Raw genomic sequence first — 26,458 nt, 5'->3', positions numbered from 1 at the left:
GAGAAAAATGTTTCAATATGTTGGAATTTGGGGCAAAGCCGGGGAGGAGAGAAAGAGAATAGAGAATGGAAGAACATTTTCCAAATAGTTTTGGTAACCCTTCTGAGGGTTGCGTTTAAAATTGATGTTGTACTAAAATCCCTGGAAGCTTTTGCCCAGGTTAGCGCAAAATATTATCTGTGAAGGCTTCTGAGATGACAAAATGCACCAGGAACGTGACTCCGATGGGGAAAAATCCATCCCTGGATTGAAGATGTGTTTCCTTTCCCTCCTGAACGCGTTACTGCTTGATAGGCTCTTATGAAATAGCTAAAAAGAGCTGGGGGTTTCGGCTTGCAGGGAGAAATGCGGAATTCTTTATCCAAAGGAATCGTTTGGAGCCGATTCCATCCCATTTCCCAGCCGTGTGCATCTGCAGCGTGCTCCGTCATGCTTTCGGTCCTGCTGCAGGGGGAAATGGGTTAACTCTTTTCTAGGTACGAGTCAGGAAAGAAAGCCCCAAAATAAGGAACGATGATTTAAAAACGGATATTTGAAACTTCCTTATTTAAAAAAGGGGATTTAAAGTAGCACTTGAGCTCCACTCAGCGTCTCTTTTTGGCTTGACTCCTCAGCAATACTTTTTTAAAAGTTGTGAATTTTTTCCTTTTTTTTTTTTCCCTCTCTTTTTCTTTTTTTGGTGTGTTGTTTAAAGTCGCTCATAGCGCCAGGAGGGCTCATGGGGCGAGGATGTCCCATGGCCACGAATAATCTGAGGGAACAGCTGGAATATTGATAAGGGGGGAAAACGGAAATCAAATGAAAAGTAGAGGGCAGAGAAGCAAGGGAAAGGAAAGCAAAGCACGTCCTGGAGCTGCGAGCAGCACAGAAGCCCCCTGAGGAAATGCCTGCTTGATGCAGCCTGTCTGCATGGGCTGGGAATTTTAACTTCAGCGCTGCTTTGGATCCAACAAGTTTAAATCTCTCTTCTCCCCGCAAAACTGCAGCGGCAAGGGCAGAGCTCCACAGCTGGTGGGGACTTCGGGTTTGGTCTCAACCTGGATCTTTACAAACTGCTCTGCCACTGGCTGAGGGGAAAGGGTCTAAAAGGTGAGTCCTTTCAATCATAGCAGTTGGAATAAGCGATTCGAAAAGTAGTTTAAGAGGCCTTTTTATATCGCGGCTGACGCTGGCAGGGGGAGACGATTGATAAATAATCCGCTGCAGACTCTTGAGAACCGGCTCCAAAATATGCAGATGTATTTATTTACATGCACAGGCGTAATTACAACAGGGAGGTAAAGGGGGGGGGGGGGGGGGGGTGGGGACGTTAATCAGGGGTAAAGAGGAGAGCGGGGGAAACCAATATGGGAATCCTTGACCCCAGAAAATTTACTGGCGAGGCAAAATTACCTTGTCCCTTCACTCTGCCTGCCCCCATCCCCCGTCGCAAGTTCAGAAGCAAAAGAAACTGGAATGTGTTAGGAGGGAGGACGACAGGGGAAAAAAAAAAAAAAAGAATTGTACTTATCAGAAACACATTGTCCGCTTTAGAGCCGCTTGCCCTCCCGTGCCAGCTGGACGGGCAATAAATACTTTAAAAATCAATTAAAGGGGGGTTACGTGCAGATAGCGAACTTTTATTTTCCAGTTGTTGGACTGTGGTGTTTTTTTCTTGTTTGTTTGTTTGGGGTTTTTTTTCTTTTTTCCTTTCCCTTAACTCCGCGGATGGTTCGGTGGCTCCAGGGACGCGGGGGTGCCCCCGGGCTTTGCGGGTTCTCAGCTCCAGCGGCCGCGCCGCTTCATTAACGCAGTTCTGTAATTAAACCCGGGGCTGGCTCGGATTAGACCCGCGCTAAAGGCGCGGTCTGGACCCCACAGCTTTTCCTCGAGAGCTTGGAAAAAATCCGCGAGTTCTGGAGTTTTGGAGTTGGGCTGCCGGTGCGCTCCTGGCGCATCCTGCCGGGTCATTGTCCTGTGACAATTCCCGGCTCCGTGTCTGACTCCTCCATCCCGAGAAAACCGCGCAGAGCGGCAGGCTGGGCATGTGTGAGGCTGCCCATGATTCTTCATGATGCACTACTTACACCTAACTAATTACACTTAGCTAATTGTTTTCCAGAAGAAGACCCCGAGAGGATCGGGGAGGACAAATAAAATGGCTTTGTGGGATGTTTTGCTCTGTTTGCCCACACACCATCACATTTTTCACCATGGTTGTTAATCTCTGCATCTCTGTAGTGACGATTTTGGGGGTTGCAGGCAAAAAAACCCCTCTGTTCATCAGGAGCTCGTCAAGTCTTCGGAGTACAGAAAAACAGATGGGGTGCCTTGAGTGTGAGATAAAGTCTGAGCAGGACCCGAAATAGAAATGGGATGACAACCCTGAGAGTTCTTTTAATATTTGCAGCGATGCTTCCTTTCGGAATATTTTTTAATTTATGGTTTAATTATTGTTGGTGGGGAAGGTTCCTTAAATCAGCCGGGGCCGGCGGGTTAATGGCTCGGGATGGTTTCAATGAGCCAGGAACTGCCCCTCGCTCAGCCGAGGGAAACCTTGGGGTACGAGTCAATGGGGTTAACTAGGCTCGACATGAAAACACGAGTATTTCAGCTGGCTTTTAATTGTTGGCTAAGAAATTCAGTTAATCAAATGTCAAACATTTCCCTTCTGCTCTGGTCAAAAGTGAAGGAGGCTCTTTTCCTAAAGAGGAGGGAGAATCCAAAGGATTCTGGTGTTTAAAAAGAGAAATAAACCCCTGCTCCGACACTCTCTTACTTGATTTTAGTTACTTTGTTGATGTGGTTCCCTATCCTTTAAAATTTACACTTAAATCATTCCCGTCTAAATTTTATTATCAATCTTATTATTTAAACTAGGCTTTATTCCTTTATTTTTCTATATGCAAATATGTGACTGGGAGTATTTTTATGATTTATTTCAGGTCAAATTTAGGACCTTTAAATATATCTAATAAACAAGTAAGGATGTTTCAGACTGTACCAGACACTTCGTCTTACGTCAAGGTAAGACATGACAGCATCTTTAAACAGGTAATGTCAAAAATTCCAATCCTCCCAAATTCACAGTCGTTTGTATTGGTTGAAAAATCTCATTCCCTTTCTTACTGAATTTAGCAGGAAAAAAAAAATCCCTTGATTTTCAGTGGGAGAGGAGTCAGAGACTGAAATATCAAATTTATCGTTTTGGAAATGTGCAGGGTTGAGTCAGAAGTTGCATCATCAGGGACAAGCAATGAGTTCAAGTGGGCTTGTCTTTGATCCCTCCTTGCTGCTGGGTTTGCTGGGTTATCCTATGGCCAGGCTGTCTTAAATTCAGTCTGGTCCTGACTGGAACTCTGGAACCAACACAGCCATGGGGTTGTGCTACGTCTCATAGTGGTTCCTTGAATTTCCTTCCAATTTTCTGCTTTCCCAGCTCCCTTAGTCCTGAAGCAGAGCTAAATTTCATTTCTCTGCTGTGCCAGCTCCTGAATTCCATGTGCAAGATGATCTGTGGAGTTGTGTGCTTTCTGAAAGGTCCATTTCAGAGTGGATTTAGAGGGGGAAATTGTGAATGAGTTCAAGGCAAACCTCTCTCTCAGTTCTGAAGCAATGGATTGTCACACCAGGCAGTCCTGTGTAACGCTGGGATTTCTTTCTGTGCTCCTGAAGTTTCTTTTTGTGCTTGAATGTTTCCATGCAATTTAGTGGGAAAATTAACTTCTGTTGTTTTGGTTTTTAACTGATATTACCAGATCTTACACTTTAAATATTTGTTTGTACATATCTATATCTATCTATATATATATTATTCCATTTTTAATTTAAGTTCAAAAATGGATCTTACAATGTATTTTGATGAGCCACTTCTGCCTCTTCTTTTTTTAAAGACTAAAACAAAAACTAAAGCAGGGTTGGCACAGCCTTGTCCCTTTTTACCTCAGCTGAGCTCTATGTTATATTTGACATCATATGGGGTTTTTTTCACAACAGCTCCCAAGAATGTAAATAAACCAAGCTGGGACATCTGGGTTACACGTTTGAGGCAAACCCTGCATGCTGCAGCACTTAGGGAAAATCTAAACCACAAGCCTCTCCTGTCCGTGAAGAAACACAGGAGGGTGTTAACTAGAGCTGGGTGGATAATTTGTAATGAATAATTTATTACAGGAATTTGGTCTCTCTTTCCCCCCCCCCCCTTTCCCTCTATCAATGGTCTGTGCCCCAATTGGGATTTTCATTATTGGGGATGATCCACTGAATGATTCCTGGGAATAATCCCGAGGTTATGGCTCAGTTTGGGCAGCTCGTTAGGACAATTAGTGGAAATGCACGTTTGGGATGATCCCAGGCCATGTGGCATTGGGTGAGCTGCTCCACATTTCTACAACAAATCCAGCCAGGAATGGGCAGGATTCCCCATTGGGCTGATATCCCCCAAAATCCCACTCCCACGTTGGTGTTTTAGGGAATGCTGGTGAGTTAATTTTGCTCATTAAGTTTGCATCGCTCTGGAGCAGGCTCTAGAACAGCAGAAATTGTGGGGAACAGCTGAAATTCAAGTCTGGGGAAGGGAAATCCCCCCTGAGCTCAAGCAAAGGAAGATGTTCCCCAGTGTGTGCCTGGCTGTGGAGCCAGGGCTGTGGGAATGGCCTGGGGTGCTCTGTTTGCAATGAGGAGAGGAAGGCTCTGTGAGGTGATGTCCTCACATCCTGTCACTGCCTTGGGCTGGGAGGCAGATCCAGGGCTGCAAAATTCCTTTGGGATCAAGTGGAACTGAGACCCAGGCCTGAATAAATGAACATTCCAGCAGGACTGAGGGATCCCTGTCTGTGTCAGCCTCCTCAGGAGGTGCAGTCCTGCAGGCACGGGGCTGGGACAGAGTTCTGTTCCCAGAAGTTTGTGCTGCTTCCAGCAGGAAAAGCTGCCCAGGTGGGACTCAGAGTGTGCAGGGAGGGATGAGCAGTGGGATGCTGGACTCTCCTCTAACACAGCCCTTCCTCCTCAGCTGGTGGCATTTTGGGCAAGGACACTGTCTTGGCTATTTTGTCTGCAGAGCTTCTCCCACACTGATGGCACTGGGGAAATGATTCGTTTCTGTGTTTAAAAAAGTCACCAGGATTTCGATGAAGTCTGATCCAAAATCTCCTGGAGACAAAGGAAATGTCTGCCACTGATTCTGGGTGGTTTGAGTTGGGCAGAGCTGTCCCAGTGGGACCAAATGGTACCTGGGCAGTTCACTGAGAGCTGCTCATCAAGGTGGGAATGTGGTGAAATCCAGGGAAGTTTGAACCTTGAACACATGGCTGAGGTCAGTCTCTGAGTTTGGTGGCAGCTCCCAGTGACTCAAACACATCCAGAGGCAGCAGAGAGGCTCTGACAGTGCCTGGCCTGCTCACAGAGACCTGGGATTGGTGAATGTTCCAGGAAATGTGGGTATGGATCCCCTCCGTGCTGGAGTGAGCTCGGTGCTCCTGAGCAGGGCACCTCCAACCTCCACTGCTGCATTTCCCCATCTTTAGAGTGTGGGTGCAGCTGAACCAGGTCCCTCTGAGCCTCCCCTGCCTTCCTTCCCTCCCTGCTGCCCCACACTGACCTGGGAAGGCTTCCCCAGCTCTGGGGAGCACGAAGTTGGAAAAGCAGAAGATTGAAAGGTTATTGAGTCCCAATTCCTCTCTCTTTCTGTGTCTATTCTGCTTATTATTATTTCTTCATGTCACTCTCCCACAAAACCTTATTTGCTGTCTTATGGAAGGGAGAAGTATTTTCTTCATTACTTTGAGGGATGTTTACACCATCCCCACTAGAGAAAGAGAGATTTGGATTGATCTTTTCTGCAGATCCTCCCCAGCACATGGACAGTGTGCCTCAAATTCAGCTTTCCTCTGTGCCTGGGGCAGAAAAGGCCTCGTCTCTCTGGGTTGGAGCCCACAGGGGGAGGCTGCAGGGTGTTCCACAGGAATTCCCAGGGGGAACAAATTCACCAAATATCCTGTGAGCACCTTCAGGCCACGGGGTTCTTGTCATGGCTTTTCAGACGCAGGCTGAGGGGTGAGGTGAGGTGAGGGAGCTGCAGGAGGCAGAGGTGGATTTCATTCTAAAATGCTTTGTTTTAACAAGGATTTTTCTGTGGAGTCACTCGGGTTGGAGCTCAACTTCTCAGTGCTGAAACCTCGATTTCCATCACGGTGCAGAGGGGTTATTGAAAACACTGATAACAGATCCCACAGATCCTACAGAACTGACACAGGAACCCAATCTTCCAGGGAACCCAATCCCCCAGAACTCCTGCCAGGGGAACCCAAGCTTCTCTCCCATACCCACTTCTTATCAGGCCCTTAATTCAATGGAGGGCTGGGAATTCATAGAAAAAAAATTTTTTTTGATCCTTCATGGCTTATTCTGCACAACTGTTAAAGAAATTCTGTTCGTCAGACCATCGGGGACTGACTGATCTGCAGGTATTTAATAATTCACAGTGTGTCAGAGGGTGCTAATCTCATCTAAGCACAAGGACTTGACTTTAGAGAATGAAACATGGAATATAATTGGGAAATTTCATTTTAAAATAAGAGAGCACTGGAATCCTAACTGGAGGGATGTGGAAAGAATTAGGGCCACAAGCAAAGCAACATGATGTCTGAATTCAGATTTTTTAATTATTACCATTGCAACGAGCTCTTCCATGTCACAGCAGTTCATGGTCCCCTCCTGCCCTGCCAGTCTGTGGTTTCAGACGTGTATAAAGTGGCACAAGGATCATTTTGGTGGTTCATTATTCAATATTCATTATTCACCCGCGCTTTTCTTCTGCCCTTGGGCAACATCCAAACGCTTCGTGTCCCCTTTTACCTCCTCGTCCTCACTTCTGCTTTCGCTTCCCGTGCCCTGCCCTCCCCGAGGCAGCCTGGCTGAGCCTCTCTCCCTTTCTGCTCCTGGAGACCCTGTCCTATCCTGGAGCACCTTTCTGCTCCTGGAGATTTTTTTCTTCTCCTGGAACTATTTTCCTGCTCCTGGAACTCTTTTCCTTCTCCTGGAGCTTCTTTTCTTCTCCTGGAGGTATTTTTTTTTCTCCTGGAGATTTTTTTTTCTTCTCCTGGAGCCCCTTTCGTGCTCCTGGAACCCCTTTCTTCTCCTGGAGACCCTGTCCTGTCCTGGAGCTCCTTTTCTGCTCCTGGAGTCCCTTTCTTCTCCTGGAGCTTCTTTGCTGCTCCTGGAGATCTTTTTTTTTTTTTTCTCCCGGATCCCCTTTTCCTGCTCCTGGAACTCCTTTTCCGTTCCTGGAACTATTTTCCTGCTCCCGGAGCCCCTTTTCCTGCTCCTGTGGTTTCTGCTCTCGGGGCAGTTTCCTCTCCAGGTACCGGACTCCCAGCTCCAGGCAAGACCCTGCAGGGGAAGCCGCTTGGGAGGGCGGGCGGTGAGGATGGGCTGTGCTGTCCCGACTTCACCCCCGCTTTTCCTTTCCCTCTGCCGTGCCTGGACTGACCCAAACCCTGCTGCCTCGGCGGCTCCTGCGGGAAGCGCAGCCCTTGGGAAGGGCACCGAGATGGATTCTGCTCCGGGAAGGAACCTCTGTGAGAGCGCGGGGTTCTCTCCTTAAGCTCGGCTTTAACGCAGCCATAAGGTTTGTGCTGCAGCACAAAAAGGATATTCATGGAGGGATAAGGGGCTGCGTGGCTGGGAACAATATTGAGTTTGTTCTTGCTCTCCCTCAGCCTGGAAAGTTTACAGAAGCCCTAAGGAGAGAGGGGCTAAATTCTTTTTTTAAGGACAAAACAGTGAAGTTTTCTTTGGAGCGGGCACTGCCAAAGCCTGGCACGGACACGTCCCTTTCCCGCTGAACAGGAGCAGGGGACAGGTTCCCCGGAAAGAACATGCCGGCATTTCGTTGTTTTCAGTGAGATTGGTGGGTGCCTGGTGCTCCGAGCGAGGGGGAGGCTCTGCAGAGGATCCGTGAGGGCTCAGCCCGCAGGTGCCCAGGGATGCGCGGGTGGAGCGGGCAGAAACCTGCCCGTGCTCCCAGGAGCAGCTGGAGCACCTGAGCCCTGCAAAAAACCCCCAAAACTTCCCTGGGCTGGTTTTACCCCGGTCCGGGTGCTGATGTTCCTACTGAGCGCATCCTGCACAGCTTTTTCCGGTTCTGCTTGTTCTTTTTTCCCTTTCCCCATCCCTGGCATCCGCAGGGTTCCAGTCCTGTCCCCTGGGCTGGGGAGGACGGGACAGGCACCTCCAGACAGGGGAGGGGACTGCGGTGGCTTCGGGGGCAGAGCTGCTGTGAACTCCTACGTCACTCCCCCTGCGCAATCACTAATTACGTTTATACCAAATCATTTCTCTTTCTTTCCCTTTTTGGCACCCATTTCTCGCGGCATAAACGCTGGGTAATTGTCGGACTTTGGCAAGTCGTTGATTAACGCCTTATGACAACTTGGTGCTTAAGGATTTTAGGTCTTGTTCGCACCGACCTCTCTATTTTAAAGAGAAAAATCCCTCTCCGTGTCCCCGTGTCCTGCCTTTTTCAGCTGCGTGGGGAAGGGCTGGCATTGTCCTTCCCCGCTTTACCTTCAAGACGTGGCTTGAATTGAAGTCGAGGTGGGAGAAAAGTTGTTTTTCTCCAGGAATTGTGGCACTTTGGAACTTTCTAAAATAAACCGAGCAGGAGAGGCGAGCTTTTCCAGTGACCTCCGCCTTTAGGCAGCTACAAGCAATCCCCCTGCCCAGCTCTGCGACCTTTTAATGGCTCCATTCTTTCCCAATTTACAGAAAAATGCCCCCCTCCCAATATGCTGGACCCGGGGAATTTTGTATTCCAGCCCTCCCTGTGCTTTCCCAGCCCTGTGTTTAGAAGGAGACGAGGTGTGGAGGGAAGGCAGAGCAAAAAGAGAAGAAAAGAGAGAGTGAATGCTAAGGGGGAAAAATGCTTTAAATCTTTCCTGTAAATCTCCAAATATATGAAGTCTGAGGAACAAATTCAAAGCAGGCACGGCCGCCTGAAGAGAAGTTAGAGAGAAATATTCTGTTCCATTCAAGCGCATCAAGGGTCTCGCTGAAGTCTTGTTTGGCTAAGGTCAGACGAGACTGGGTTCTCCAATAAAAATAAATCTCAAATTAATTATGGCCTCAAGCGAGGGGCCAGACGTTCGGAGCTAGTGCACTGCAGTCTGTTTTTTTGGCCTTCAGTATTTTTGTTTTTTGTGCCTCAGCTTTTCAATAATTGTGGGGTGGGGGAGGGAGGGAAGGCGGGGGCTGTTTTATTGGGACATGGAACTCAAATAAAAGCAGCCAGGACACCCCTGGCTCGCCCCGCTCGCCCCTCATTGCGATGCAGCTTCAAAGCTGCTGCATCTTCTCCACCCCACTTTTAGGACTTTATGTTTTACTTAGTAGCGATTAGCGGGGAGTAACTTCCCGGCTTCAGGTTCCCAGATCTCCTGGGCTGTTCCTGCAGGGAGGAGGGACCCGATCCTTCAGTCCTGCGCCTGGAACACTCTCCCGATTCCCTTTTATTGCGGAGGTTTGCCCAATTAGTTGGGTCTAAAATTGGGATTCGTTTCTGGGGATCAAATCCCAGGGCTGCAGTTTGGGGTTTTTTGCTCGTAAGAATGTGGGCTTAGAAAATAAACAAACACGTCGCGTTTTTCTTTCTGCCATGGGGTCGGTGCCAGAGGAAAGTCAGAACAGGGGATTTTAAACCTTCACGGGAGCTGGGGGAGAATTTCCGTCCAGTGAAGGTTGGAGAGGGATAAACTCTGGCCCTCTGCAAGTACGGAATGATGGGAATTATACACAGGTTTAGCGAGAATAGAATGTATTACAGTTATCTAGAAAGTAATATCAGATATAGAATACACAATGTACCCAGTGCGGGTTATATAAATACACATGTGTTGAAAGCTCGTTTTAAAAAAGGGAAACTTTGTCACATTTAGTGGGAAATGAGGCATTTTCTAGCGACAAAGCCAGGGCGTGGATGTTGGGGGTTTTTTGAGCTCCCGTCCCCTATCACGGCGTTAGTTCACAGCGACATTTCCAGGCTGGGCTCAACGACAGCTCAGCTGATGCTCTTGGGGTCAGAGAGGGTGACAGAAGCCAATCCCCTCTCCCATCCTCGGAAAATCAGATTCCCAACCTGCAATGGGGCTCGGGAAGGTTTTCATTGTGTTTATTCCTAGGGAGTAACCGGACGGTTTTAATTATAAAGTGATGCCCGCTAATCCCGCGTGGGTAACAGAGAGAAAATCCAAATCTTTGCGGTTCTGCAAGGGACTGGCACCGAACTACACCAAGGGTTAATTCATTTGGGTCTGGACACGAAACAGCTCCAGGCCAGGTCCCTCAGTGGCTCCTCATTCCTTTCGTTCGGATCGCGGCGTTTTCACCTTCTCCGTGTGGGACCCAGCCCTAAGGACGGGGACAGGAGGTGGGGACGTGCCAAGCGCCCGAGATCAATTGAACTAATTAAAAACGCCGCTCGACAATTCCGTTCCGTTCATTAACCGAGCGAAAGAAAGAAAGAAAAAATAATAATAAAAAATAATAATAATTGAGGAGTAACTGATTTCTACCAGCCTGTCCTGATGTAAGCATTTGAAATCTCCCGTGGTTGCCAAGATCAAATGATTTTCCAGATGTCTGGTGGCGACCACATTAAACAGATCCTAATTCCTCTGCTGTACGTACATGTGCACCCCAAGGGCGAGCAACAGACCCAGAGTGGCTCACACTGCTCAGCCCCGTGCCCGCCTTTGCCCTGCCTGTCTCGGCTCCCTTCTTGGTTAAATGAAGCTCGATAACAGTGAAATACTCAGTTAAATAACAGTTAAAACCTCCGTCAAATACTCAAATAGCAGTTAAATACCCAGAGTCACGGCACAACCACCTAGGATGATTCAGAGCTTGGCGTACGGAGGTTATGAATATTCCAGCTTTTTCCAAAAAGTATGGCATAACTTCAAAGATGGCTTTGGGTTTGGTTTTGAGTTTTTTGGGGGGTTTTTTTGTTTGTTTTGGTTTTTTTAGGGTTTTGGGGTTTTTTTTGAGGGGGTGGGGGATTAAAACAAAAACAGAAAGAAAAAATAAAGCAAAGCTTCTATTTTTCGTTATTTGGGAGGAAAATAGGAGATTGTTCGTCTTGTCTTTAGAGCAGGCAACACCTTCGCTCATTCCCTTATCTCTTGGATTCTCCCAAATGTTGCTTTAGACCAAACACAGGAGGAAAAGCACGGAGCATCCCTGGCAGAGCCGGTATCCTAAGTGACCTGAGCAGGCTCCGTTCCAGTCATCCCCAGACATGCAAAATAAGCCCCTGCGGGTCACGGTGCCCGTCTGGTCATAAAATGCAGAGTTGGGTTCCTAAAATATCTGCCGGTGGGATGACGGGGGGTCTGTCTGGCAACTTCCCGTCTTTGGGAGCGCCGGGGATGCGCGGCCGGAGCTGGATCTGTTTGTCCCTTCAGCCCCGAGCTGGGCAAAGGGGCTTTGGAGATGTTGGGTTCAGGGGGTTTGAAGATGTTGGGCTCTGGGGGTTTGGAGATGTTAGGCTCAGGTTTTGAAGGTGTTGGGCTCAGGGGGTTTGGGGGGTGTTTGGCTCAGAGAGTTTTGAAGGTGTTGGGCTCAGGGGTTTTGGGGGTGTTGGGCTCAGGGGGTTTGAAGGTGTTGGGCTCAGGTTTTGAAGGTGTTGGGCTCAGGGGCTTTGGGGGGTGTTTGGCTCAGGGAGTTTTGAAGGTGTTGGGCTCAGGGGTTTTGGGGGTGTTGGGCTCAGGGGGTTTGAAGGTGTTGGGCTCAGGTTTTGAAGGTGTTGGGCTCAGGGGTTTGGGGGGTGTTGGGTTCAGGGGGTTTGAAGGTGTTGGGCTCCTCTCCCGTGAGCTGGGCACGTTTTCAGGTGGTTTCTCCCCGCCTGTCCTGGATCCCCGGCTCCCCCACTGTCAGTCCTGCAGCCCCGACTCAAAGTGCCCTGTGAGGTCGGTGGGTGACAGACGATTCCAGGGGATTTTTCCCCTTCCTTTCGCGGTTGAGATCCCCAACCTGTCCTCTTCCTCACCCCCCACCTGCGTTGTTTGTCGGGGCTGGTGGGGAGCGTTGTCTGGAGAGGAAACCATTTGGGTTTTGAAAGGATGCGTTTTACTCTTCCCTTTAACCTCTCGCTTTTCTGGTCGCTGCAACCTCCTGCCATGTGGGAACGCCGAGGGGGGAACCGGGACCGCAGCAATGCCGGGGGGTGGGCAGGACAGAGGGCAGGGAAAAACGAGAGGAATGAGGAAAGCAAAGGGTTAACCGTGATTTCTTTTAATTGAACTCCAGTTTTGTGGCCCTAGGCGAGGGGGGACCTGACCCCGCTAGCAGCATCCAGATGTGCTGCTCTCGGGGGACCCCGGCGCAGACCCCGGGAGCGCGGAGCAGACGGGAGAGGCCGGGGCTGCGGGGCTGTCCCTGCGCTCCCCCTTCACCTCCCGGCTGCAGGCGGCCTCAATCGCTGGCGAGCAGCGAGCCAAAAAACCTCCAGGTCTGGTCACGTTCAGCCCCGTGTCTGCATCCGAACTGCAAACTTGTAGCTGAATTGATGAGGCTAATTTCAGAGGAGGGGGAGGGAGGGGAGGGAGGGGCAAGGGGGATCTGCGGCTCTCCTGCCAGCTTCGGGCTTGGAGAAATAAAGTATTAATAAAGCATCCCTGCCGCAGCCGGGGAGAAACACTGGTGGCATTATTGCATTTCCCTTTTGGAAGGGGCAGGATAACTTCGGATATCATTTTGCTTCCCCTCATCCCCTTCCCCGTGGCTCAACTAAAGACAGGGGGGAACAAAAAGCCTGGACACGACTGGCACCGGACAAGGTAACGCTCTCCACCCACGGGCAGGGTGTCGTCCTGCCTTGGCACTTTTCTTTCTTGGCTTCCCCCTCCTCTCCCCGCTCTGCTCTGTGCCCGGTTTGTGGAAGTGGGGCACAAGGGCCGCCCCTGTTGCATGATGTGTTCCGAAGTGGTGATTTTGGCACGGGCGGGGAGGGGGGAGCCGGACAGGCGGGTATTGTCTCCTTTCCCCGGCTCCTTTGGAAGGGTTCGGCTTTTCCCGGAAAAAGGAAAACGCGCGTTTCTCCTCCGCGGCTCGCTCCGCTTTGAATGAGAGGGAGAATTGCACTCGGGGGCTCGCCAGGTCTGAAGCGAAGTTTAAAGGCTGCTGGCTGAGGGGTTTTGTTTTACCGGGGCGGTAAATTCGGCTGTTCTGATAATTACTGTGAGGTTTTGACATTTTTATCAGTTGGGAGGTGTCCCCCCCGTTCTGAGGGGTTTAACATCTCATCTCGCACTGTGAGAGGAGGCTGGGAAAGGACTCCCGGCACCTGAAAGAAATGACGGGAAACCATCCATGGCAGTGCTTTCCCTTCCGAGCCCCACATCCCACCCCGAGAGACGAGCGGGGTGTGGGGAAGGGGGGAGAGTGGCCGAGAGCTTCGGCTTAAACCCATCCTCAGCCTGGGTTTAATCGCTGGGCCCGCTGTCTGTGTGTCTGTGTGTCTGTCTGTCTGTCCTGCATTATTGCACTCACCGCTCGCTCCTGTCCCCTCGGCTCACGCTCCGTGCTGGGAGGCGTGAAGGAGGGGGACTCGAAACATGTTTTAAATACGTTTTAATCGCCAGATTTTTTTCTTTCCTCTCTCCGCCTGCCGTCCCTGAATTGCATTTACGGTTTTCTCCCCTTAATTTTTCCCGTTGACTGGAAAACGCATTAATGAAAAAATCTGTGGGAAGAGACGGAAATTCAGTGAGTCAGGCTAAAGCTGCTCCAGCCAAAAGAAAAAAAAAATGGCAAAACCCCACGTTAAACTAAACGTGGGATGACACAGACTGCCTAACACGGGCTGGGGTGCGAGGCAAGGTCTGCGCTGGCCGGGCTGTCCCAGCGACAAACAAGAGCTGTGACAGAGGTGGCTATTGTTCTGCCCCTTCTTATCTAAATGGAGCAAATATCCTGTATGTAAAATATATATATTTTCATCAAGAAGGCAGGACCAGCGTAGAGACGAAGGTTTCCTCCTCGAGTGACTTCACTTCCCAAAATTAGCAGAAAAAAACGTTTCATCCGGTTAACTGTCTCTTTTTCGCTCTGCTGCAACAACCAAAGTTAAAAAAAGAGAGAGACCGAGAGAGAGGGAGGGAGGGAGAGAGAGAGGGGGAGAGAGGCTACGGAGAGAGCAACAAAACCGCTGGAAGGGCAGCGAGAAGAGCGAAAAGAGAGAGAAGGATAAAAAACTTCAGGAGGCGTCAGTCGCAGGCTAAACCGGGTCAATGTGTGGAATATTGCTGGTCCCGGCTGGAAGTTTTTCCCGATGGACGGCACTATTAAGGTAGGGGGGCAGGAGCGGCCGGGGGTCCCCTGTGGCTGGGGGGGCTCTGGGAGGGGGCGCGGGGCTGGGGGCCGGCTCTGGCCGGGCTCTCTCCTCCTCCTCCTCCTTCTCCTCCTCCTCCTCCTCCTCTTTTGCCGCCGCCGCGTCCCGGGGCTCTCCCGTCGCCTCCCCGGTGCCCGGGGGTTCGCAGCCGGCTCGTAGCCCTGGGCCAGGGGCCAGCTCGGGGGGCAGTGCCAGTGCCAGCTGCTGTCCCCCGGTGTGGCTCGGAGCTGTGCGGGTGCCCCTGGCCCTGCTCCCTCGCCTGGCCCTGGTCCCCGCTCTGGCTCTGCTGCGTTCCCTCCAGCAGCTTTTTTTAAGGGTTTTTTTGGCGGGGAAAAAGCCCCGGGCTGGAGGAGAAACATCACCCTGGCTTGGGGGAAAGGGAAGCAGAGTGTGGCAAATAAACCACCAACATAACCAACCTCTGGTGGCCTTGAGCAAGCGGGGACGCTGCTGGGGCTGCCGGAGCAGTTCCCCTCCTGTGCTCGGGCCAAGCGGCCGCTCCCCGAGTCCCTGCAAAGATGAACCGAGCCCTGCCAGGCTCCCCGAGCGCTTCTCCAAGCCCCGGCAGCACCGGGCTGGCTTTGGGGGACCACTGGGTGATTCTGACGGGCTCTTCTCGGGGGAGCGCTGCGGAACAGAAGCCGCTGGAACAGAGGAGCCTTGAAGCGAGAGACGCTGTGGGTGTGTTTGGGTTGGAGGATTTCGAAAGATGCCTATCGCCTGCCTGGGTGGGGTGTCGAGCTCGTCTTGAAAGTGCTGCTTTTTTTTTTCTATTTTTTTTTTCTTTCTAAATTTTTTTCTCTTTTCTTTTTTTTTTTTTTTTTTTTTTTTTTTTTTTTATTTTTTTATTTTGCTGACCTGGGTAGAACGAAGCTGCAAACGGGCAGGAACTGAAACTGTCTCCCTTAGATTGCAGCTTGTGACAAGTGCACGGTTTGGAAGGGTCTCAAGAGAAGGGGGAGGGAAGGAGATGGGCAGGAATAGAAAATAGAAAGAGGAAAGAAAGAGGGAATGAAAGGGTGAATGTTAGAAAGGAAAGGGGAAAGCAGGAGTGTTGAAAGCACAGTATTTGGGAGGTATGGCTGGAATAAGACAGGCTTTCCCCTCCACCTCCTCAGATCTGTAGCAAAAGTAACTTGGGCCTCATTCAGGATACATTTAATGCACCACAACCTTCTTTGATTTGTGGAGCCCTAAATATTGTGCAGTGAAAGTGCAGAAATTCCCCATCTGTGCCTTTGCTGCACACGTGGACCTGCTGTTCTGCACAGGCCAGGAGCGCCGTGCCCCATCCCCTGAGCAGAGCTGGGCATTCTCCTCACCCTGGAACTCCTGAGCCCCGGTGCTGCTGCTCTGCCCCAGGAGCTGCTGCTCTGCCCCAGGAGTTCCTGCTCTGCCCCAGGAGTTCCTGCTCTGCCCCAGGAGCTGCTGCTCTGCCCCAGGAGTTCCTGCTCTGCCCCAGGAGCTGCTGCTCTGCCCCAGGAGTTCCTGCTCTGCCCCAGGAGCTGCTGCTCTGTCCCAGGAGCTGCTGCTCTGCCCCAGGAACTCCTGCTCTGCCCCTGGAGCTCCTGCTCTGCCCCAGGAACTCCTGCTCTGCCCCTGGAGCTCCTGCTCTGCCCCAGGAGCTGCTGCTCTGGCCCAGAACTCCTGCGTTGCCCCAAGAGCTGCTGCTCTGTCCCAGGAGCTGCTGCTCTGTCCCGGGAACTGCTGCCCTCCTGCTCTCCCCCGGGAGCTGCTGCTCTCCCCCCTGCTCGGAGCTGCTCCCCCCAGGCTGCGGTTTGGGGATGAGGAACTGCTCCCCCCGGGCTGGCTCAGTCACGTTGGAGGCTGCGGCCAAAGGAGGAACTCGGCCACATCCCAGGTCACTGTCCCGGGCTGGGGCTGCCCTGGAGCTGCTCTGCAGCAGCTCTGCCACTGCCCTGCTGCCCTGTGCAGGAGTCCTGACGCTTGGGGCAGGCAGGAACAGGATCCAGAGACAGCATCTCCTCCTGGGCTCCTTTATGGAGCCGTTCCAGGATCAGCAGCGCTCTGCAGGTCCCCTCTGACAATGTCTCCTCTTTCTGTGCCATGCACTGAGATCCTGTCCTGCCCAAAGGATTAGCTGTACATTTTCATACAGGCAGAAAACAGAGGGTTCCAGGGAGTGCCAACTCCCCACACTGAGATTTGCTGCAGGGAAGGGTGAGACCCCCTTGCCTGGCTTGTCACAGGTGAAGGGCAGCACGAGAGGATGTGGCTTGAGATGCTGCAATATTTTTGGTGTGCTGAGCTCTGTATTGAACCGGTGCTGCAGGGTGGGTATGACTCTGAGGGCACAGCAAAGCAAACCCGGGCACATCCAGAGCAAAGCAGTTGAACAGCAATTGTGCCCTCAGCTCTGCTCTCCCATGTAGGCATTGATTTATCTCAGGGCTCTGCATTTGTGTTGGGAAAAATATGGCACAAAGATGCACATCAGTGACTGGAGAGCAAGAAAACACTGAGAGAGGTTCTTTCATCATCTACAGCAAGAACACGGGGTGGGCCCAGATGAAATCTGAGTTCCGGCATGGGGAAAGGCACTTCCCCCCAAACTCAGAAATATTCCTGTCCTTGGAGAGGACAAGTGCTAGATTTGGGACAGGGCTTGCCCTCCAGATGATTTTCTTCTTGAGCAATTAAAATATCACAAGTGACTTTTTTTAAGCCTATGCAATACTATTTTACAGACTAATTGTTTTAATTGAGCTGAAGCCTTCAACTGCTGCCTGGCAGATGCAGGGATGTGGGTCCAGCCTACTTTGCAAATCTCTCCCTTGGCCTGCAATCTCCAATATTTGCCTTTTAATCTTCTCTTCATCCTTTTATCAGAAAGGGTCTTGATGATTCTCTGACTGCTGGTTTTACCTCCCTGGAGTAATTTAACTTCACACCTGCCCAGCTGCAGGTGAAGGGAAAAAATCCACTGAAGCCTTGAGCTGTCCCAAGGGCTCAGAGCCACGCTGGGGAAACAGGGCAGACAATAAATGTGATTGGGATGTGGACATGGATCCCTTGTGGACATTGTGTGCAAGTGTGAGTTGAATTGTCCTCAGGCTTTCAACCCAAACAGGGAATTCCATGGATATAAACATAAAACACAGGACCAGCTTGGGATTTTAAGTCATCATTCCCCACCATGCACTGACTGACATCACACGTGACAGTGCTGAGTCAATGCACCATAAAAATGAACACATTTTTGTTTATTCACAAAGGATTATTTATCTTGAAGAGAATCAGATCACCTGGTGAGGAGGTTGGTGGCAATTTTTGCTGCATTCTCTAAATAATCTGTGTAATACCTGCCATGAGAGGAGCTGGCTGCCTTGGGAAGAGCCCCCTGGAGCAATGCTCAAAGAGCTCTGTGGAGAAAGAAGTGCAGGAAATCTTTCTGAGTTCTTTCCACCTTCTATTCATATTCTGTGAACAGCGCTGGCAGATGATGATGGGAGCCAGTGAAACTCTTGACTCTTGTGTTTGCACTAATTTTAAATAGTCACCGACATTTTTATTGCTTCTCTAGACTTTCAAATCCCATCTTCTTTGGGTTAACACCCCACTTTGGCTGGCTGGGATTGTGTTTGGGGAACTTGGGTTTTATTGTCATACAATACATCAGAAAAGGGCACATCTCATCAACAGCAAGATGCTCATGCATTATTCCTCACAATAACAAATGGTGTGGTTTCGAACTGGTTTAATTGTTTCAGTTCCACTTTATGTGTGAACAATTAAAGCAAACATCCTTGCCAGAGCCTGCCTGTTGATGAAAAAGCAGATTTTGTGTGGTTGTTGCCTTCATTCCATGAAAACAAATTTATCCTGCTGTTGTGGCCACCAGAGAGCCCCTCTGAGGGACGTTCAGTGAGGATTTTGCATTATTCAAGTGGAGGACAGCCGTGCCCTTGAGTGGAGGACTCGTGTGTTGGCGTTGCCATAGTAAAGGGTGGGGCTGAGTTTTGGAGCAATCGCTGTCGTTTGTGAGCTGGAGGCGTTTGCTGTGCTCTCAAACTTGGCCATCGGGCTCTCACACTAAGAAAATATTTCCTTTTTGAGCAATTTTAGTGTCTGTTTGGCTCTTTTTAATCACTCCAGCTTTGGCCCCTGGGGGATGGCCTTTCCTGGCTGAAGGGTGTTGACTCGTGGGGCAAGGCTCCTAATCTCCACATTGGAAAAATAATAAATAAATCACAAAGATTTGAGGGATGACAACTTTCCATGTTGCTGTCCCTCAAAAGCAATTTGGAACAGAACCATCTGGAATTTCCAGGGCATGAACAGCAATACTCCCTCCTACCCTAATCCCCATTCAAAGATATTTATATTGCATAATAGCTTTCTAACATCAAAAACCTTTTAGAAAGGTTTTATGATGGCGATATTTTGATGCTGCTGTTTGATTTTCCCTTCAAGATCTGTGTGCAAAGGGGCATCTCCTGCCTTAGCATGAACTTCCAGCCTTGCTGTCCTGCTGGGTGCTGCCAGCTCAGAGTGTTCAGTGCTGACTCCCACTTGCCAGCAAACACTGGCAAAGCCTTTTCTGAGCCTGTAGTGAATTTTTTCTTGCTTAGAAGAGGATGATTGCTTTGAAGAAAACCTTTACCCAACAAAACAATGCGACTGCTTGGATTGAAGCCCTTGGGGTTTCTCTGCGAGGCTTTGAGGAGTGCTGAGAGCCTGGTGTAGTTTCTCTTCACCTTCACAGGATGTGGTCACTTGAAGGAGTAGCAGTGCGTGTCTTGGAAGATTTCATGCTTTTATTTTAGTTATTGATTTTAATTCTGGGCTATTCCTTCTGTGAGATGGGGGAATGAACAGCTTCTGTCCCTGCTCACAGCTCTTCTCCCTCTGGAGTTCTGTGGGGTGCAGGATGTTGTTCCTTTCAGTGTCACCATCAGGAGCAGCTCAGGGGAGGCTGCCCCTCGGTCTGAGCTCTCAGATGACACCTTGAGAGGTGAGATATGCTGGGGGCAGGGCACTTGGAGCAAGGTCTGCAGAGTTTATTTCCTCTGGGTCTCCCCTTCCTGGACTTACTCTTGAGTTCAGCTCCCACCTGCTCGGAAGGGTCAGGTCTAGAACACAAGAATGTACAGCCTCAGCACAGAGCATCTCCCAGTCTTTTTTTTCCCCACAACCCATCAGTGTTTGAGGTTCGTTTTCAGCCCCTCATCAACTGCCCTTGAAAAACAAAAGTCTCTCCTTGTACCTGAGTTCACCTGCGTACTTAGAGAGAGACCCCATGTCCCACATCATGCACCAGCAGAAGAATTAAAGGAGCCAAGGGAGCATTAACTTCAGGGATTTGGGTATTTGTGAGTTTGCTGAACCCCTACAGCTGCAGAAGCCTGGTGTGCCCCTAGAAAAAGCAAGTCTAACACATCCAGTTTAGTTCTACAGCTTGGTTTGAGGCCAATTTGCACCAGAAATGTGCAATTGTCTTCAGATGTCTCCCTGAACTGGACAGCAGGTCTGTTTCCCTGCCTGTGCCTCTCCTGTGCTCTGGTGCACACCTGAACACAGGTGCACACAAAGCTCTGGCAGTGAAAGGAGCTGCCTGAGGGCACCTCAGTGACACAGGGACTGTCACACATCCCTGGGCAAGGGCCAGGGACATTTTCTGAGCCAACAAATGTTTTCAGACAAGGCTGTGGCTGCACATTTATAGCTGGGTTTGAAATAGAGACTAAAATATCCCCCCAAATGCGGGTTTCTGCCTCCTTTGAGAATGATTTAAATTATTTAAATCCCAGGCAGTCGAGGTGTCCTTATCACCCTTCAAGCTGTATGAAGAGCAACCTGTGTGCCAGGACAGAGCCTGAGCTGCTCTGCTGAGTTCCAGGTATCAAAGCCTTCAAGATGTTGATGCATTTTCCGCTTGTTTTCTTCCTTCCTCTCATTACCAGACCACGTAATTACTGATGTGTATCTCCGCCGGTACCACCCACCGGCAAACCTGGCTCTGGTACTGAAGTTACCGCAAACGGCGCCTCCCTCCTGCCCTCCTCCCCCACCTGAAGCTTCTCCATCAGCCGAGGCACAGCCCCAAACCAAAGGGATGTGCAGCAGTGGCTGCAGGAGGTTCAGGCTCTCCTGACAAAGCTCTTGCCTCTCCCAACAGCACCAAAGGCAAAATTTGGGAATAACACCCTGACACGGACCAGGGGAAATAGAAGAATGTTCAATCACAAAGGGGTTGTGCAAAATCCCAGCCTTTTCTTCTCTTCAGGACACAGAAAATGACCCTTCATGTGTGTCCAGAATTCTTTCTTTTCCTGATTTTTCACTGAAATCCAGTAAGAAGCACAGGAGAGGTAGTGTCATAGATAAGCTTGCTGCTTTATTTGCATTTATCTCCTTGTTCTTACAGCATAGACTCCACCAGGGCTGTGAAGGAGTCAAAAACAATTGAAATCAATTAGAAAGCCTTAAGCCCAGCCTGCCAAAGCTGCACACCCAGGAACTGAACGTTACCATCCCTGTCAGTCATGCAGGGGCAGTGAAAAATAACCCAGCGGGCAGCAGAGCCTCTCATTACTCATCTGCTGATTCCTCATTCAGCAAAAAGACTGCCCTTCTTAATACTGCTGGTTTTGATCTGAGGGGAAGAGATAAATCAGCAAGAATACAGTTTTTTAAGTTGGTTGATGAGTGAAAGAAAGAAACTGGAGTAAGGTATGGTGGGGTCAGGGGAAGGTGTGGTGAGTTCAGGAAACCGACTTCTGTATGATGAGAAAACACTTATTTGAATGGCTTTTTATAGCAGCTTTTCTAAAAAAAAGAAAAAAAAAAGAAGAAGAAGAAGATAAGGAAAAGATTAGGGGTCCTTTTACAGCTATATACAGAATTTGGCTCTCTGGTTTTTTCTGAATATCTCTTCTTGTTGTTCCAAGTTTGATTGACTTATAACTGCATCTGAACCAACCTCACATCAGTTCCTTTTTATCAGCCAGAGTGAGACTTCCTGTGCTCCACAGTCTGGTTTCCTGATGTGTTTCCTTTTTCCTTTTAACAGAACAAAGGAAACTGTAACTCGTCCACTGCTCCTGTTCCCAATCTCCTTGGGGCTCCACACACTCTTACCATCCAACCTTTGCCTTGTATTTTCTCTGCCTGGAGTTCCAGTGCCCTCTTCCTCTCTGCCAGCTGCAGAGGGGCAAGAACTCGGTGGTATTGAAAGGAAACCACTGCCAGAGCAGCCACAACCAGCAGCTTTTAGTAGCTAAAACATAGTAAAGCAGAAAGGGAAACTCTTCACCCAAAGGCTCAGTGTGTCACTGGAGATTTGGGATTTTTAATGTCCTGCTGAAGCAAATATCAGGTGTTGAGGTCTCAGTGATTTGCTCAGGCTGATGTTGTGAACTTTGATACTTGAACCTGGGAATTTGTGTCCTAAGATGTGTGGAAATGCCCCCCAAAAAGGTCACCCATGCACAGTGGAACTGGCAGCCCTGTATATTATATTTTAAACTGGATTATTTTCAAACCACCACACTGAAGGACAATTACCCTCTTCTTGCACTGTTTTTCCCTCAGCTGTGAGGGGCTGCAGTTCTTTTTCAGTCCTGCCATTCACAAAAGGAGCAGCCTGTGACTGCAAAATCCAAATTCTGCCTTGCAGGGAGGATCCTTTTCCTTGGGAAAGCCCTTTTTCTCCAGCTCTTCTGCTGAGATGCTCCATCCCTTTATAATGCCCATATCTCAGAGCTGAGGCTTTTTCTGCAGAAAAATCCCAAGTTCTTGTTCACTTGACTGACAAGAATCCCTTGTTTTCCTGTTCAGACAGAGGAACACAAGCTCAGAGCAGGACTGAGTAGATGCCTATAAAAATCCTTCAAACACAAGCAGAATCCAGTGGGAAAGTGTGGAGTTGATGCTAGTGCAGAGTTTAGAGCAAAGCAAAGGCCTGATTCCAAGGAACAGACATGGATTCCCACTGAAACCAGTGAAAAGAGCTCATGCTTAGATTTTATCCATCATCCAAGCCCAGGAGCTCAGCAGGATTACAAAGGAGAAGGGAAATTGAGCTGTGCAGCCCCTTGGCCACCTGGGTGTAGAGGCAGAGGGAATTTGCCAACTCAGCCTGCCCAGAGCAGGCAGCTGAACTCCAATAATTTATTCAGACCATCAGCTCTCAGGAATGACAGAATATGGAATAGGATTGGAGATTCTGGGCTTGGCTGTTTCCTGAATATGCTTGAACTTGTGTCTGTGGTGTGGAAGGGTGGCCAGGGCAAGGCCAGGTTACACCAGGCTGAGGCAGCAGAGGATTCCTGCTCCACCTCCAGGGACAGGCAGAGTTTCCAGGGAATCCTGAGCACCCAGGACTAAGGAATCAGCATGAAGTGCATTACTTTAATCCAGGAAAAGAATTAACATCACTTCCCCCCCTACAGAACTGCCTTTCTGCAGGTTTCTGTGCACTGCTTTGAGGTGTTCTCATGCACCTTTACGGTCAAAAATATCATTTTTAATCAAATCGCTTTGGACTGCCCAGAAAAAGGCATCAGAAAATTATATCCCTACTGTAAAATCCTGGGGAAAAATCAAGGAACTTTTACCTCTTCTTCTGTGTTCTGTTTATGGAGCAATTTCTATACAGTGTAATTCAATTTCCATAAAAACTCCCTTGATTTAATCCCTATTAAATTCTGAGGATTTGTCTGTGAGGGTTGTGCTGCAGCTCAGCCTTTAGGACTGACTCCTGATTAGAACCAGAAGTGGTGGCTCTATGATTAATTCCCTGCATTATGGGAGTTGTCCCCAGAGGTTCCCATCAAGGAGAACCCTGGCACGTAGATGGAATAAGGGCTCAAAATCCAAGCAGGCAAAGGGAAAAAGGAAAAACAACCAGGAGATGAAATGCAGGAAGCATCTGGTCACTCAGCAAGGCACCGGCAGAGATGCAAAGATTCTGTTCACAAGTTCCTGGCGTCAGAATTGCCCAGGGACTGGTGGATTTTAAACACCTTCCATGGTTTTACCACTGAAAAATCACCAGAGGCAGAAATTATTGATACAGTACGAGCTGAAAGGGGACAGATCACTTCAGCATTGATCCCAAAAGCCTGAGAGCTGCTGTGGGTGTCTCTGAGGCACTGGGGATCCAGACCAGTCTGGGCAGCCCGAGGTCCTTCAGGGCCACTCTGCTGCAGCAGGGACAATTTTTCTGCAGATGACACTCCCAACCCAAAGCAGAATTCACATGACACGAGCCATAACAGCCTTCCTTAATTAGATCTAATATGCCTATGTATATATTTCCACAGCACAAATATTTATATTTTGCTGATATTTCTAAACTGATCCATCTGACTTTGTTAGAACCAACCAAGCTTTAAAATAAGCACTCGCTGGAGTGATTTGTTAGGCCAGAACTCTCAGTATCATCCTGCAAATATTACCATAATTGTCTTTAACAGCTCCAGTGACAGGAGAAGGAATGAGCCCAGGTGAGGGACAAAGAGAGCAGTGTCTGATCAGGGTCTGGGTGCTTTGAACTGCACGCAATTCTCCTGAACCCTTTTTTCTGCCAGACAAATGTGTGTGCAAGTTTCACGTGTGTCACATTTTGCCCCAGCAATGGTGAATTCCCCCAGGACATCTGGATTGTGCTGGAAATCCGAGATGTCTCCAGAAGGCAAGGGACAAATGTGATGGCTTGGGCCCAGCTCCTGCCCTGCCCATGCTCATCCAGCCTCTGGCACAACCTCCCAGGTTTAGTCCTGCAGGCTGGGCTGCAGAAAGGGGAGCAGGAGCACGGGCAGGTCCAGGATGGAAAGAGTTCTTACCCTCCCAGCAATTGGACAGAGAAGATGCAGGGCAGGACTTGGCCCTGGCACCCCTCTGTGTTGCCCTTGGCAATGAGACTGGATGCTCTGGAGTGTGAGCACAGTGTGCAAGGCTGTGTAAGAACCTTATTGCATGTGCAGCCCCATATCATCCTTTTTGTGGCAGGAAAAATGTGAATTCAATTGTAACTCCAAACCCAAACTCATTCCTGCCAGGGACAATATTTTTCTGTCTGTCAGTGTTGAAGTTCTGTCTCTCCCCTTTGCTGGTGTCCACAGGGCATCCCAAACCTTCACAGCCACAGGGATGCTTTCCCTGCACAGAACTCCCAGAGCAGCAAAGGTTTTAACAAAGGGGCAGAGTTCATCCCCTTCAGAAAGGGAAAGCAATGCCCTGAAGTTCACGAGAAATCCTCTGGATTTGCACCATGGCATCTGAGAGCAGACGTGCTCTCATCCTCACAGGACACAGGCTGGTCACAAATGGATGGAATAAACTTGCAGTTTGCTCCCTGCTCCTCGGTTCTGGTATTCTCCTATGTCATCCCTGCTGCAGGAAGGATGTAATTATGGTTGGTTGTTAGTGTGAGGAATTATTTGTGCTGCAGCAATGCCTGGACACCAGTGTGGTCTCTGCTGTGTGTAACAGGAGAGTCTTCCTCAAAATTCCTGAACAGTGAAGAAAAGTTAAGGCACTTAATTGGAACTGCAGAGTGGGATCAGTTCTAGAGCTCTCTTTTGCTGTCAGACAGGACCACGTCCTCTCATTCCTTTCCCAAAATCTCCAAGGTTTCTGTAAAGGATTTTCTTTCCACCCCCACTGCTCCCCATTGAACTTCTTCCTTCTGAGGTTTGGACACTTTCTTCTGACTTGGGCCTGGCATTTGCTCATGACTGATTCATGCCTTTCTCATTCCAGCACCACTGCAGCACTTTCCCTCCCCAGGAAATGTCCCCAGTGCATTTACAGACCACTGCCATACCTCCCTCTTGCTTTTGCTGGGACAAACAAAGCCTTTCTGATCCCTTCACACCTTCCTTCTCCTGGTTATTCCTTAGCCCTCAGCTGCACCTGATCCCATCTGAATTTGCCTTTCCTCACCATCACTGGAGTGGCACATGCTGTTCTCAGGATTTGGCTGGAAGTGTCCTCCTGATGCAATCCTGGGATTGGGAAGCTTTGGCTTTTATAAGTTCTGGTGAATCAGAAAAATCTGTGCTGTTAATTGACTCCAGTGTCTGTGTCAGCAGTGCCCAGCCTGCCTCAGTCACTTGTGCCACTGCAGGATCTCACCTCCCTGTACCTCAGCTTCTCATCCATGGCATTCACAAATCCTCTGTTCCCTCCCTGCCTGCTCTGGTCTGGTTGCAGCAATGCTCTCCCAAGCTGGGAATGTTCAGGAGCAGCAGAGATCTCAGTGCAGGCTGTCCTGCAGTGCCATGAGACAGAGAGATCAATTCCCATCATTGTTCTTCATTAACACCTCACAACTTTCTGCCTGTGCTGAGAGATGGGTGTAGTTCCCAACCTTTGGGTCCTGCACATATCTGCAGTGTGGCTTTGGAGAATGGCAGGGATGTTTTCCCACGGACTAAAGGCCATTCCAGAGGAGGAGGCAGGGTGTGAAGGCCTGCAGGTTTTCCAGGAGTTTGCAGCAAGTGCCCTGGAGGAGGAGGAGGAAGCAAAGTCCATGAGTGTGCCTGTGGAGCTGTCCCATGGATCCACACACATAAATACCAGATGGCTTCTTGCATAAGCCAAACTTAATGTGTTTAAAACCCAGCAGCCAGAACAGGCTCAGGACCCTGCTCTAATTCTCTCTTCATCTGTTTCTTACCCTACTGCTCTGTGAGGTTCTGTCGTTTCAAAACTAACAGCTGCAGGTTTCCAAAAATAAAAGAAGAATTCATTAATTAACATAACCCTAAGCCACAGAAACTCCAGCTTGTGAGCAGCCCTTTGCTCACCACGTGCAGCTCTGTGCCAGGCTGGGGGAGTTCAGGGGGCCGGGCAAACCTTGGGAAATGTGGGATGTGGAAGGTGTGTGCACTCCAGCAGAGAGGGGAAATGTGAACAGAGCAGAGCAGCAGAGAGAGAGCTGGCAGAGAAATCCCTCCAAGTCCTGACAGACCATTCTCCCTAGTGCCACCAAGGCCTCTCCTTACCCAGGTCATGACCTCAGCTGTTTTCAGGTCTCCAGGGCTCCATTTTGGTTGAGCTGAGCCTCCACAAGGTGTGTGCTGCCTTCATAGCCTGTCCTACCACACAAGAACCACTCTGTGG

At 49.6% G+C, this 26,458-nt stretch overlaps 1 protein-coding gene across 3 annotated transcripts in view; it reads left to right on the top strand.

Annotated features, from left to right (window-relative positions):
* Positions 1-473: 473 nt before the first annotated feature.
* FLI1 (Fli-1 proto-oncogene, ETS transcription factor) overlaps positions 474-26,458 on the top strand; it is a 91,374-nt gene continuing 65,389 nt past the window's right edge. Inside the window, exons 1-2 of one of the 3 annotated variants that reach the window (XM_088177778.1) lie at positions 474-1,089; positions 2,925-3,006. In XM_088177778.1, the coding sequence (XP_088033904.1) occupies positions 2,968-3,006 (39 nt within the window). In that variant the 5' untranslated portion in view covers positions 474-1,089; positions 2,925-2,967. Of the gene's footprint in view, positions 1,090-2,924; positions 3,007-12,989; positions 14,324-26,458 lie in introns of those variants that run through there. The other 2 variants (XM_088177780.1, XM_088177779.1) reach the window with 2 other exon arrangements.

Source organism: Sturnus vulgaris, chromosome 23, assembly GCF_052056855.1.
Source record: "Sturnus vulgaris isolate bStuVul1 chromosome 23, bStuVul1.hap1, whole genome shotgun sequence".
NCBI lineage: Eukaryota > Metazoa > Chordata > Aves > Passeriformes > Sturnidae > Sturnus > Sturnus vulgaris.
This window is presented reverse-complemented; position numbering and strand designations above follow the sequence as displayed.